Source organism: Vulpes vulpes, chromosome 9 (assembly GCF_048418805.1).
Source record: "Vulpes vulpes isolate BD-2025 chromosome 9, VulVul3, whole genome shotgun sequence".
NCBI lineage: Eukaryota > Metazoa > Chordata > Mammalia > Carnivora > Canidae > Vulpes > Vulpes vulpes.
In genome coordinates this window covers 56,870,088-56,883,347 of record NC_132788.1, presented here as the reverse complement: position 1 = coordinate 56,883,347, position 13,260 = coordinate 56,870,088, and the positions used below count along the sequence as shown (strand labels likewise).

The 13,260-nt window shown below is 52.0% G+C and overlaps 1 protein-coding gene across 3 annotated transcripts in view; it reads left to right on the top strand.

Annotated features, from left to right (window-relative positions):
* The window catches only part of NUP210 (nucleoporin 210), a 156,619-nt gene that overhangs the window by 110,048 nt on the left and 33,311 nt on the right, over window positions 1–13,260 (top strand). For all 3 annotated transcript variants that reach the window (XR_011994302.1, XM_072720204.1, XM_072720203.1), the window contains exons 17-20: window positions 4,833–5,025; window positions 5,693–5,799; window positions 7,843–7,947; window positions 8,036–8,137. Coding sequence is in view for 2 of the 3 variants with exons in the window: in XM_072720204.1 (XP_072576305.1) it covers window positions 4,833–5,025; window positions 5,693–5,799; window positions 7,843–7,947; window positions 8,036–8,137 (507 nt within the window). In the remaining variant the exon portion in view is untranslated. The remainder of the gene's footprint in view (window positions 1–4,832; window positions 5,026–5,692; window positions 5,800–7,842; window positions 7,948–8,035; window positions 8,138–13,260) is intronic.

The window sequence follows — 13,260 nt, the reverse complement described above, 5'->3', positions numbered from 1 at the left end:
CCACTTCAGGTGGAACCAGGAAAGGCCTCTGTCAGGAGGACACACACCACGTCAGGCCCCATGATCAGGAGATGCTGGCCAAAAAGAGCTAACATAAGGGGTCCCAGGCAGGTAGAATGGCAAGTGCAAAGGCCCTGAGGCTAGACTAGGGTCTCTGTGTCCGTGCTGCCCACACATGGTAATTAGAACAGTTGTATGTGCCAGGAGCTCTGACCCATATGCCTTGTTCCCTGTCACCAGGACCATTTGGGAGGCCCCGGCTTGTTGCATCCCCTTCATGGGTTTGCCCATGAGGCTCAGATGTAGGCAGGGTCCCAGAGACAGAGTGGATCTGCCCAGCTCCAAGTGCAGTGCCTTGGAGGGCCCTGCGGCCACTTCTCTTCTCCCAGCCGTGGCCCTGTGATCACCCCCAAGGCGTGTCCAGCTGTCTCTGTCCTGGTGGGTTCTGAGGGGCCCTGTGTCTCCTGGAGCCCCCTCTAGGGACAGGGCCCTCTTACCTCTTTGCTGTTTGCCCTGAGAGGACTCACTGCATGTCCTCTCGGCACCTAATGGAAGCTTTCTGAAGCTGCTTATGTGGGCAGCCTCTCCTCCAGGCAGATAGATTTGGAGTTTGGCTCCCCTGTGGGTGCAGGAGGAGAACAGCTTTGCGTTTGGTCAAAGTACATTTCTTGTCTGAGACTCCAACAGTTCTCCCTGTCTGGAGTGTGCCTCTGCCTCTCTGCCTTCAGCCTTTGTGTCCCCTGCAAGCTTGGTTGACTTTTCTCCCCGCTTTTCTGATGGGCTGCTGCCCTCTCTCAGGCTCTCCTGATCCCTCAGCTCTGAGGTGAGTGGGCGTGGGAGCCCCTCTGCTGCCCCCATGCTGGTCCCTTAGGAGTCAGTGCCTCGGCAGTGTTGTTTCAAGTGAGGATTCTTGGTGCCCAGCCTCGGAGCGCTCTCCCACCGACCCCACAGGGGCCGGCCAGGGCATACCTGCCTGTGTTCCCTCTTGACAGGTGAGGAGACCCGGCTCCGAGCCTAGATAGAGCTCCTCTGCAGGCTTGTCACCATGAAGCCACGTTCACTTCCAGCTCAGGCCTGGGTGTTGGTGGCAGGGAGCAGATGGCTGTCATTCCCAAGCTGAAAGTCTGTGTGTTCGGGACTAAGGAAAGTCCCCCTGATTTTGGGGGCTGTTGAGATGAATGTCCTAAAAGCTTCACATTTTAAATCGCTTTTATATATATAGCAGATTATCCCTGAAGAATGTAATCATGCTAAGTCTGGACTTTTCTGGAAAACCTGGCCTATCAGTCCACTGGGTGTGAGGCCAGGAGTCCAACAGTAGCTGATATCAGTAGGGATTAATGGCTGGGTCTGAATTCCTCCTCAAATGACACTGGGTGACTGTGGTCTCCTAGGATTGTAGGGGACAAACATAAGTGGACCGAAGGTGTTCAGAGTGCAGAATGTTACACTTCTTACCCTGTTGTCTGCTTAGACCCAGCCAGCAGCTTCCCATTCCCCCAGAGCAAAAGCCAAGGCCCTTGTGTGGCCTGTGATCCCCGAGTCCTGGCCCCCGTTAACGTCCCACCCCACTCCACCCATGCTTGGACTCCCGTTGTGCCGTGAGCACTCAGGAACGGGCCTGAGTGCATCCTAGAGATGCTGTTCCCGTTGGCTTGACTTCCCTCCTCTCCCAGTCCCCGGGCCTCCCTCCCCACCTCCTTCACTTCTTTATTCAAATGTTACCCCTCGGGAGGGTGCCTCAGCATTTAGACCTTAACCTGAACTTTCAACACTTCACATTCTGGTTCCCTTCTTCCCCTGCCCCCAAGCTCTTTACATCATCTGACACTGTAGAATTTACATGTTTCTTTTCTTCTTTGCAAGTCTCTAGAAAAGAGCCCAGCTCATGGGAGGAGTTCAGTCAGCTGTGATGGATGAATGAGCACACCGTGCCTGTGTCCCTGTGTCTTCTGCCTCTGGTTCTGTCGGGCTCAAATGCCTGGAGAAGCCAGGTGGGGTCTGCTGAAGACAGGGGGTAGGGGGGTGGGGGTGCAGACCTGGATGGAGAGCAAGTACCTGTCCACAGGATAGCCTGTTCAACCTCAGGCTGGCCAAACCTTCCTATTTGCAAAGAAAAAGCAGGCAGCTCTGTGCATCTTCCTTGTGTGAGTGTCTTTACATGTTGGGCACTGGCCATGTGAGCCGTGTGTCTGGCCATCTGTTGACTGTGACCTCTGGGTCAGCCCAGGGCTGTCTCTTTTGACTCAAAGATGACAGGCAGCGGAGCACGGCTCTGAATTGGCTCGTGCGTGTCATCGATCTCACTTGCCAGGAAATAATGGACCTCAGACACAGAATTGCGAGGCCATCCATCAGGCCTGGAGTTCCAGAGCTGTGAGCTGATCGGGCATGGCCCCTGCGATTTATGATCTCACTAGGGGACCTTGAGAAAGATATATCCCTGCCATGCATCCTGGGTGCAGTATCAATTTAATTTTATACCTCTCCAAAGCCAGAGGCCACCCAAGATGTGTTTGCAGAGTAAATTACTGGTGAGGCCCAATCACCAGAACGGAGCTGACCAGTCAGAGTGACAGAGTGGAACGAGACTCTGGCCTGACCCCAGTGCTCTGCATAGGTCATCCTGTGTTCAGCTCACTGTGGCTGAGCACCAGTTGCGTGCCGGGAGACTGATAAGCTGGGGCTTAGATGGAGCCACTGCACGGGGGTTGGAGGGGAGGCCACAAAGTTAGGGGAGGCCTGTATGCTTTAAAATCAGACCAGCAGAGTTGTACCCCTAAACCTGTGCAACCTTGGGCAAGTTGCTTAACATCTCTGAGTCTCAGCCTTCCTGTTTATAAAATGGGGATAATGTTGTTGTCCCAAATGCCCATTGGAAGGATCCAAGCCTGCCTGGCACACGGTGTTCATGTCCTCCCCTGGTAGCACAGGGGGAGGGAAGGAGAAAGAGCGGGGCATCTAGAAAATGCTACTTCTTGTCCCTGCCTGGAGTCACAACTCCTGACTCAAATCCAGAATTGTTACAAGATTCTTTGCATCCCTAGGGATTGAGCTGACCTGCATTTAAAATTTGCAGTATGCTTTTGGTTCAGTGTTGTCTGGGGGCAAGAGAGCTAGCAGGACCTGGGGAGGGGCCCTCCTGGTGCCAGCCTGAAGTTCGGTGACAGCATCAGTCTGGACAGGCGAGGCTAGGCTGCAGTAACAAGCAGCCACAGATCCCAGTACCTTCACACAGCACACCACTCACTTCTTGCCCGAGCCCCATTTTCATCACAGTGACTGGGGACCCGGCTTTGTGTCACTGTTCTCTTCCTTCCAAGACACAGTAGGTGGGGACAGCCACCATGTTGGACATGGCCAGATGCCACTGCAGAGGGGTGAGCCTGGCAGGTTGCTTCCCCCTGGAGTTTTTTTTTTTTTTTTTTAAGATTTTACTTATTTATTCATGAGAGATGGAGAGAGAGGCAGACACAGGCAGAGGTCCATGCAGGCTCCATGCAGGGAACCCGATGTGGGACTCGATCCCAGAACTCTGGGATCATGACCTGAGCCAAAGGCAGACACTCAATCACTGAGCCGCCCAGGTGCCTTCCTCCTGCAGAGTTGTTTTGAGTCACTTTCCCTTTCATAGTCAAAGCAAATGACATAGTCACTCCTAACTGCAAGGACCAGACAAGTACGGTCCTGGCTTCTGGACCTGTGCATGCAGCCTGACTACCTGTTTCCCGACTTGCATGTTTGTTACAGTGAACCAGGCTCCCTAAAATGATCTCATGCTACCTTTACTTAAAACAGAGTCTTGGTAGGTGGATTCTGTTGTGATGTGTGGTTCTGTCTGCCTGGGTGGTGAGAGGCCGAGGCTCAAGTGCAGGCAGTGGGACTTGGATGTCCCTGTACTCAGGGTCCCTGCTTCACTCCCTGCCCCCTTGCCATTCAGGCAGGGAGTGGAGGGGATGACCCAGCATCTGGGAGGAAGGAGGTGGACTTGGCGTGGGTTCCAAGGGGTGGAGTTGCATGGGGAGCAAGAGGTGGTGGTAGAGTGGTTGTAATTCAGGGTTTGGAGCTGAACCCTGAAAGCGTACCACTCATTTGCCGAGTTGCCTTTGATACATCCCTGTTTTTCCCTGGGACTCTGCTTCCTCACCTTTAATATGAGGATGACAGTTCCCATCACGCTGGGATATTTGAGGATCAGGTGAGAACCTGGCTCTGAAAGGAGCTTTGCAAGCTGAGTAAGTCTGGACGTTTTAGAGGTTGTAATTGATGTTCCTATTAAACCTTGGGGGACGGAAGTCATCCTGGAGGGGCTGGGCGTGCATGGGGCAGGGAGGAGGTGGCAAGGATGTGGGAAGGTGAGGCCAGGGAGGAAGGAGAGCAGACTGGCTATGGTGGTGGAGGGCTTGAGGCGGGGGTCTTTTGGCCCTGGCACTCCTGACGTTTTGGGCCAGATCCTTATTTCCTGAGGGCTGTCCTTTGCCTTGTGTGATATTAGACAGTATCCTTGACCTCTACCGACTAGATGCCCATTGCGCCCCCCACCCCCCGTAGTTGTGATCATCAAAAACACTTTTCAGACATCATCAGTGTCCCCTGGGGGAGCAAACTTGTCCCTCCTTGAGAACCATGGGCTGGAGTAGGAGGCCAGGTTGGACGGGGGCTATGAGGCATCTTGACAACTGGGTAGCAGTAGCTAGTGACTTACCCTCCTCTATCACCAGGACCCAGGGAGCCCCAAAGACAGCCAGCCAGGGCCAGGATGCCCTGCGTGGCCAAGAGCAGCAGTGCCTGGTTCTAGAGTGGCCAGGATGTTTGACTCTTGCCTCTTGCAGGTCCCAGTCTCTAGTCACCGCAACCCCCTGCTGGACCTGGCTGCCTATGACCAGCAGGGACGCAGATTCGACAACTTCAGCTCTCTGAACATCCAGTGGGAGTCGACCAGGCCGTTGCTGGCCAGCATCAAGCTTGACCTGCCCATGCAGCTGGTGGCCCGGGATGATGGGAGTGGCCAGAAAAAGTTGCACGGTGAGCTGGGTGCCGAATGTCCCAGGCCAGGAGGACAGAGTGTAGTGAAACCCTGGACAAACGACGGGTGTGCTGAGTAGGGCTCCTGGCAACTGCTACCTAGGATGGGCTGAATCCCTATTTCAGGGGTGGGCAGACAGGCTCAGGCTCAGGGTGGGTGAGTCTCTCATCCCAGGTTGTATCATCTCTGTGCCGGCCCCGGAGACCCATCCTGCTTTGAGCCATGCCGCCCCTACCAAGCTGACGGCAGCCAAAGGTTGAGGCCAGTGCGGCTCCCCGAGGCTGCACTGTGGAACTTTGCTCAGGGCCTGCTAACTCTTATGGTACATACAGTTTAAACAAACTCAGTTGTGTATTTTTAGGACCATGGAGATTGATTTTTAAAAAATATTTTATCTATTTATTTATGAGAGACACACAGAGAGAGGCAGAGACACAGGCAGAGGGAGAAGCAGGCTCCCTGCAGGGAGCCGGATGCAGGACTTGATCCCAGGACCCTGGGGTCACACCCTGAGCTGAACCTCAGAGCTCAACCTCTGAGCCTCCCAGGCGTCTCCTAGGCGTCTCCTAGGACCGTGGAGATTGCAAACCAGGAGTAGGGAGGGGCTGCTTCAGAGGCCACCAGCGGGCAAAAACCCAACATCTGCTCTCCTCTCCCTGGATTCAGGTTTGCAGGCTATCTCGGTTCACGAGGCATCGGGGACCACAGCCATCTCAGCCACTGCGATGGGCTACCAGCAGTCCCACCTCAACAGAGCCAGAGTGGAGCAGCTGGTATCTTCCTGGGCCCCGGGCAGGGAGTCCCCCCGCCCCTCTGCTCACATCCTGCCCGCTGTCTGAGCGTCCTGAGCCCCCTGAGCCCCCTCCATTCACTAACCTGTCCTGGAACCTAGTGCTGTGGGCTCCCTTGAGCTGGGGTGCCTTCCTGCTGGCCCCCTGCCTCCACTACCCCTTCCCACATGCCTGGCATCCAGGCAACTGGCAGGATCCAACCTGAAGGTGGCCTGGCCCTGGCCCCTCGCAGTCCCGGCACACAGCTTTGGGAACCCTCATGCTCATGCATCCAGCCTCTTCTCTCACATGGCCCTGACCTCACAGCCCAGCCAAGAATGTGCCCAGGTGGCTTGGGCTTCTGTGACTTTGCATGCCTGGAACGCTGTCCCCCTCCTTCCCTTTACTCTTCCCTGCCAGGTGGCCTCCTGGTCGTTGTCCCAGCCATGATGGCAGCCTCTCTGCAAAGTGGTCCCTGAAACCTAGGCACTGAAGCTGCCCCAGGTCTCAGATCCCCTCGTGCCCCCTCCCCCCACCATGATACAGACGCCATCCTCCCCCATGTACACTGTTGCCACCATCTGCATACCCAGGGCCAAATCCCATTGAACCTGACCTCCCTACTGCAGCGTCTCCTGGGCCCCCAGGGGAGGTGCTGCTTGTGGGTGGCAAGTGGGTGCATACGAGAAAGGCATGGGAAGGGCTCCCCAGGAGTGGTCCTGCCTGGATGATCCCACCCCATCATCAGGGGAGGGGCAGCAGTCAACTTGGTTGTGTAGAGGGCGAAGGCAGCAGATTATAGCTGGAAGGAGAAGGTAGACTGGGTTCCAAGAGCTCCTCAGTGCCAGGATAGGATAAGGAGCTTGGAGTTGTCTCCTGGGTAGTGGGAAGCAAGGGAAACACTTGGAGGGAGTGGGGCCCAGTAGGAGCAGCATTGAGTCCGGCCTGGGGGACGTAGCCCTGAGGAGCATACCTGCATGCCCCTGGTGGCTTAAGCCTGGGTTGCCTGTCCCCACCTGTGTAGGAGGTCCCTTGGCTGTGGATGGCCCCTTGGGCCTCCCCCTGCAGGGCCTCTGCACTTAGGCTCCATGGCCTGTGGGTATTTCTCTAGTAATACCACCCACACCTTCACTTCCTTGGTGTCTGCTCACCCGAGAGTCCCTCCCACCCCCATCCTGTCCCCTTTCTGCCTTCACAACCTACCCTGGGTTCTGACACACCCTTATTTCCTGTTTGAATCCTGACATTTTTGTTTTGTTTTGTTTTTAGAAATACACATATATATTTTTTAAATTTTTATTTATTTATGATAGTCACACACACACAGAGAGAGAGAGAGAGGCAGAGACACAGGCAGAGGGAGAAGCAGGCTCCATGCACCGGGAGCCCGACGTGGGATTCGATCCTGGGTCTCCAGGATTGCGCCCTGGGTCAAAGCCAGGTGCTAAACCGCTGAGCCACCCAGGGATCCCCTGAATCCTGACATTAGATTAAATTTGCATCCTTGCCCAAGGGCTAGCACAGTGCCAGGCACTATGTAGATGCTCAGGCACGTGAGGAGCAGGTGGGTCCAGCAGTCTCCCTGGAAGGACATGTGGCAGGTGTCACACACTCAGATATGTGCACCACCCAAGGGAGTGAGGGGCTGTGCTTCTGCCTTTGTGAACCCACTGTGAGGACACCCCCTCTACTCAGCGCCTTCACTGTTTGCCCAGGCCCCATCCCTTGCACATGCAGGGGTCATTAACTATGTACCCCCGCTTTCCTAGGGTGCGTGTGAATCATCCGTCTCATGGGGCCTGCCAGGCAGGAGAGGGTGCCAGCCTTGACAGAATTATTGGACATCTCAAAGGGATGTGGCCTCTTGGCTGGGCTTGAAGCATGATGGTTTTACTGGGTCTTGTGTCTCCAACATAATGAGTGCCCTGGGGTGACGCCAGGACACGGGGATTTGAGTGCTGCTCTTTCAGGGGGGGAAGCCCGCGGGCTGGCCCAGGGTTGGCCCATCATTGCCTTGGGTCTGATAGCGCTGCCTTGCCTCTCCAGTACGATCCTCTCGTGCCTGTGTCGGCCTCCATAGAACTCATCCTGGTAGAGGACGTGAGGGTGAGCCCTGAAGAGGTGACCATCTACCACCACCCCAGCGTGCAGGTACAGTCCTTGCCCTGCCATGTGCCACTGGGACGTGACTCCCAGGGGCCCCCTCGCCTCCGACACCCAGGCTGACCCCTCCTTGCAGGTAGAACTGCACATCAGAGAAGGCTCTGGCTACTTCTTCCTCAACACCAGCACCACAGACATCATCAGGGTGGCCTACCAGGAGGCCAGAGGCGTGGCCACGGTGAGTGCAGGGCCCTGTCTCCACCTTCCTTGTCATTCCTCATCCCAGTGTCCTTGGGTTTAGCAGATTAGATCGGTTATTTCAAAAGTAGGCACTTAATCACAATCAGATGCAATTAGTAAGGTTTTTAGAGTCTCTGACTCATTATTTGTGAAACTTGGATCCTTTGTGAGCTACCTTTGTGACTTTTGTTCCATGTCCACAAACTACCCGCACCATTAGTTAACTAATGGTTCCTTTCAATTTTTCATTTAAAACATTGTTCTATGAGCACCACTCTAACAACAATAAGAAAGATTGCTTTTGAAAGGTGTATCAGCTTTTTCTATTTTTCCATATTCTTGACCCTCTCCCTATTTGGGCAAATATTGACTTAGCTGTGCCTGAGGTATAGAAGGATTTAGCATTCCGCTTTTGTCAGAGATTGCACCTTAATTTTTTTCCTCTATGTTGCTATATAGGCTGGCTGATTTTTTAAATATGCTTTTTACAGACTTATTTATTTATTTTAGAGAGGAAGAGAGAGAGAGAGCAGAGGGAGAGGAAGAGAGAGAGAATCCCAAACATTCCACACTGAGTGCAGAGCCCAACGCGGGGTTTGATCTCACAACCCCAAGATCACAATCCGAGCCAAAACCAAGAGTCAGATGCTTACCCAACTGAGTCACCCAGGCACCCTGCCTTTTTTTTTTTAATAACAGATTTCTTGTGGTTTAATTCACATTACCATACAATTCATGCACTTAAAGTATGCAGGGGCACCTGGGTGGTTCAGTTGGTGAAGCATTTGTCTTCTTCAGCTCAGGCTCATATTCCTAGAGTCTCAGGATTGAGCCCAGCGTTGTCGGGCTCCCTGCTCAGTGGGAAGTCTGCTTCTCCCTCTGCTCTTTCCCTCACCTTACTCTCTACCTTACATAAATAAGTAAAATATTTTTAAAAAATAAAGGGTGCAAGTCCATGGTATTTAGTACACGCATAGGTATGTCCAGGACTACGGTCAGTTGATTGACTACGGTCAGGTGATTTTCATCACCTTGAGAGCATCCATATGCTCTAGCTGTCTCCTCCCTGTTCTTACATACATACACAAGAGAGTATTGGATTTTGTCAAATGCTTTTTCTATGTCTCTTGAAATAATGATATGGCTTTTGTTTTGTTGATACGATGTACGATGTTTTGTTGATACAATGTACAAATAATGATATGGCTTTTTGTTTTGTTGATACGATGTACGATGTTGATTCTGTTGATACGATGTACGATGTATTACGTTAATTGCCTTTCAGATGTTAAACCAACCTTACATTTCTGGGACAAATGCTACTTGATCATGGTGTATAATTCTTTTTACAGGTAACTGGATTCCATTTGCTAGTACTTTGTCGAGTTTATGTTCATAGTCCTAAGAGATACTGGTCTGTGTTTTCTCTCCTGGGATTTCTTTGTCCGATTTGAGTATCGGGTAACATTGGCCTCACAGAATGACTTAGCTGTTTCTTCTTATTTTTGAAAGAGTTTGCATAGAATTGGTAATAAATACTCTTAAATGTTTGGTAGAATTAACCAGTGAAGCCATCGGGACATGATATTTTCTTCCTGGGCAGTTTCTTGATTACTAATTCAATGTCTTCCTATGTTATAGGTCTATTCACATTGTTTCTTTTTGTGTCTTTTTTGGTAGCTTGAGTCTTTATAGGACAATTCAGGTTTTTTTGTTTTTTGTTATTTGTTTTTGTTTTGTTTTGTTTTTACATGTTTTTTTACAACTCCTCCAGGGGTTGACCTGGGTCTTTACCTGTCTACGGAGAGGACCTCTTCTCCTGGTTCAGTCCCTCAGTGAAGGGTGAGGAAGCATGTCATAATATTCCTATTCTTCTCAGTGGCAGAGTCTCAGTTGGCAGGACTTCGTAGGCATGTCACTATAAATCCGAGCAAAAAACACTGTCTCTCAGCACCTGGGAATAAATGTGTGTTGTTAGAGGCAGCATGAGGGTTGCTAGCAGTCTGAGATCATAGGAAGCTGTCCCCTGAGCATTTTTGTTCTCTTTATAAAAGAAAGAATAATTTCCTGGCCATCGCTCCTGCCATGTAAATGAGTGTTCGCTGTCACATCCTTCATATTAAAAAAAAGCTCAAATCGTAAATAATTCTGACTACTTGAGATATGCCTTGTTTTGCTTTATTTCTAAAGATTAAAAAAGAACTTCCCTGTTACCAGTGGGGCTCCTGGGTGGCTCAGTGGTTAAGCGTCTGCCTTATAGCTCCAGTCATGATCCCAGGGTCCTGAGATCAAGCTCTGCATCAGGTTCCCTGCTCAGTGGAGAGTTTGCTTCTTTCTCCCTCTCCCTCTGCTTCTCTTCTCCTTGCCCCACCCCCACCCCGGCTCCTGCTCTCTCTTTCACTCTCTCATGGTCTCTCTCAGTCTCTCAAATGAATAAAATATTTTTTAAAAAAGATTTTATTTATTCATGAGAGAGAGAGAGAGAGAGAGAGAGAGAGAAAGGCAGAGACACAGGCAGAGGGAGAAGCAGGCTCCCCACAGGGAGCCCGACACAGGACTCGATCCTGGAACTCCAGGATCACGCCCTGAGCCAAAGGCAGAGGCTCAATCACTGAGCCAACTAGCCATCCCTAAGTGAATAAAATCTTTTTTTAAAAAAAAAAAAAAACCTCCCATTATCAAGAAGAAGGAAGTTTCAAGTTTCAGAAGTATGTGTACAGTGCCAACAATACTTGGGGGCCCCTATACTCACATTTACCTTGCACTTTACACTTTGAATAAGCCCTGAGGATGGACCTGCAGTCAGAGAGAGAACTTTCCTCCAAGAACAAGAGCTTCTGAGAGCCCATGTTGGAACAGCTGCCTCTGTAGGTAGTGAGCGCCCCGTCTCTGGAGGCAGCCAAACAAGCTGGGACACTTGTCTGGAAAACTCAAGATGGGATCCCACCACTGGAGTCAAGTTTCCTTAAAAGACCTATGTATGAGCCCCTGTTCAACTCCTACAATGTTGCAGTTGTAGGGTTACCGCTGTGCCATCCCCATCAGCAACAGATGCCAGGCTTCTCCAGTCAAGAGCCACAGCGGTTCTCTCTTGGTTGTGGACTGGCCCTTGTTTATATGTCTCATCCCTCTATGGCTCTTGTGGCATGAGATGGAGTGTCCAGTGCAGGCATGACCCCCAGGACAAGCCTAGCACCAGGAGCCTCCCATGTGGCAGGTGCCACAAGATGTTCTGGAGGCACCTCAACCCCTGGGGTCACAGTTTCCCGTTGGCGTGGGCCTGCGCAGAGACCATTGCACCCAGGATGGAGATAAGGTGGGTTCCCTCTGCCTCTTCCATAAGCTGCCGGAGAAATTTTTCACGGAGCGTTGACGATCGGTGACAGATCCTAGCAGCTCCTCTCAGATGGTTGTTTCTGAAGGACGTTTACACATTTCTTTGGCATTTTCCAGCTGCTAATTAGCAACATTCTCATTTCCCTTAATCACAGAGACAAGAAAGCCCACAGCAGTTCTTCAATTAGCTCACAGAAAATGTTTCTTTCTTTCTTATTGATATACATTCAGGATGCAAGAATGGCTCCTGGGTGTGTGTCGGCTTCTGAGTGTCTCTGGAAGGGAGCCGGGAGCTCACGCACCAGGGCCATTGTGGAGGCTGTCCTGCCCACACAATGCATGAAGGGTCGCGCCTGGCTGCACTGAATTCTGCGCGCACGCACCCCCAAAACTCTCCATGAGGGGCCTTTCTTTCATTTTTGGCTGGCTTGCCCCTGGGAGTATTTACCTGACTTAAACTTAGAGTTTCTTTTTTCTCACCGATTCTTTACATTTCAAATCAAGTCCTCCACGCTGAATCCATGTGATTATAAGAGCAGGGGTAGGTACCTACTGTGTGCTAGGCACTTAATACCTTTAAGTGATGCATCCATTCTGCAAAAATTGGTGTTGGTCCTGGGGCTGGGCGTCAGTGGTGAACAGATCATGAGCCACGGTGTTTCTCTCCGTTTCCTTGGTCCTGGGCTGCACAGCCTGTCGTGACATTGCACATCCTAGGAGGCGCATCAGGAAGAAAGTTGAGGTGGGTAGCAGGTGGCAGCCATAGGGTTTGAACTCGGGTGTGTCCTGCTCTTCTCCCTGGGAATGACCTGAGGACAGAGGGACCTGTTCCAGTCCTGGCCATGCCGGAAGCCTCAGGGCCAGCTGGGGTCCCTGGACAGATTTTCATCCAGTGTCCAAGCCAGGGCTCTTCTCAGTGCCTATGATTTTCGTGTGTTCGTGGTCACCCCCTACAGGTCTCAAGGGTGTCTAGTCAGGGGCAAAGGACCCCAACACTTGTGTGGCATGGCCCGATTCACCACATACCACTGACAGGCATGCTATAATAGGAATTGGGAGCTGATGGCTCCTGTGATGATTACAAGTATTTATAGGGTCCTTACTCTTCTATAAATGCCACCTGTCAAGGGACAAGTCTGAAGTGTGTGGGGGCCCAGGGAAGTGAGGAACAGAAGTGGCACAGGCAAAACCTTGGGGCCGGGTGGGTGCAAACAGACCTCACGGCTGCAGCCTACTTGGGAGGGGGGCCGCCTCTGGCTCTGCCACCAGTGTCTTAATGAGCAGTAATGCATTCATCGTCTCGGAAGAGATGACAGGACTTTCCTCTTGGCTCAGTACTCACTGAAGTTCTGAGGTGACACTTTCAACACTTAGAAATTAGAATTCACTCTAGGCCTGGATTTTCCCCTCCTCCTCTCCTGCATGCACATCCTCCTGAATGTCAGTCAAGCAAGGAGATCCAGAATGCCCAGACCAGAGAACCAGACGTGCCACAGCCCAGGGTTAGCGGCGAGGCAGTTCCCAGCTCTGCCACCAGCTGCCTGGCAAATGCCTTCGCTTCCCCAAGAGCAGTGTGTCTCCCAAGTGGCCCGGCAGGCTCTCCCTTGAAGCCTTCCTCAGCAGGGGCGAGGTGAGCTGGTGCGGGCCAGCAGGGAGGGGGCAGGCCAGATCACTTGATGCCGCCCTTGCATCTGTCACCCGGAAGGTGGCTGGACGTCCAGCCTCTGGGAAATCAAGTGGAAAACAGATTGATTTCCCCTCACCATTTTCTGTCTTTGTTTAAAA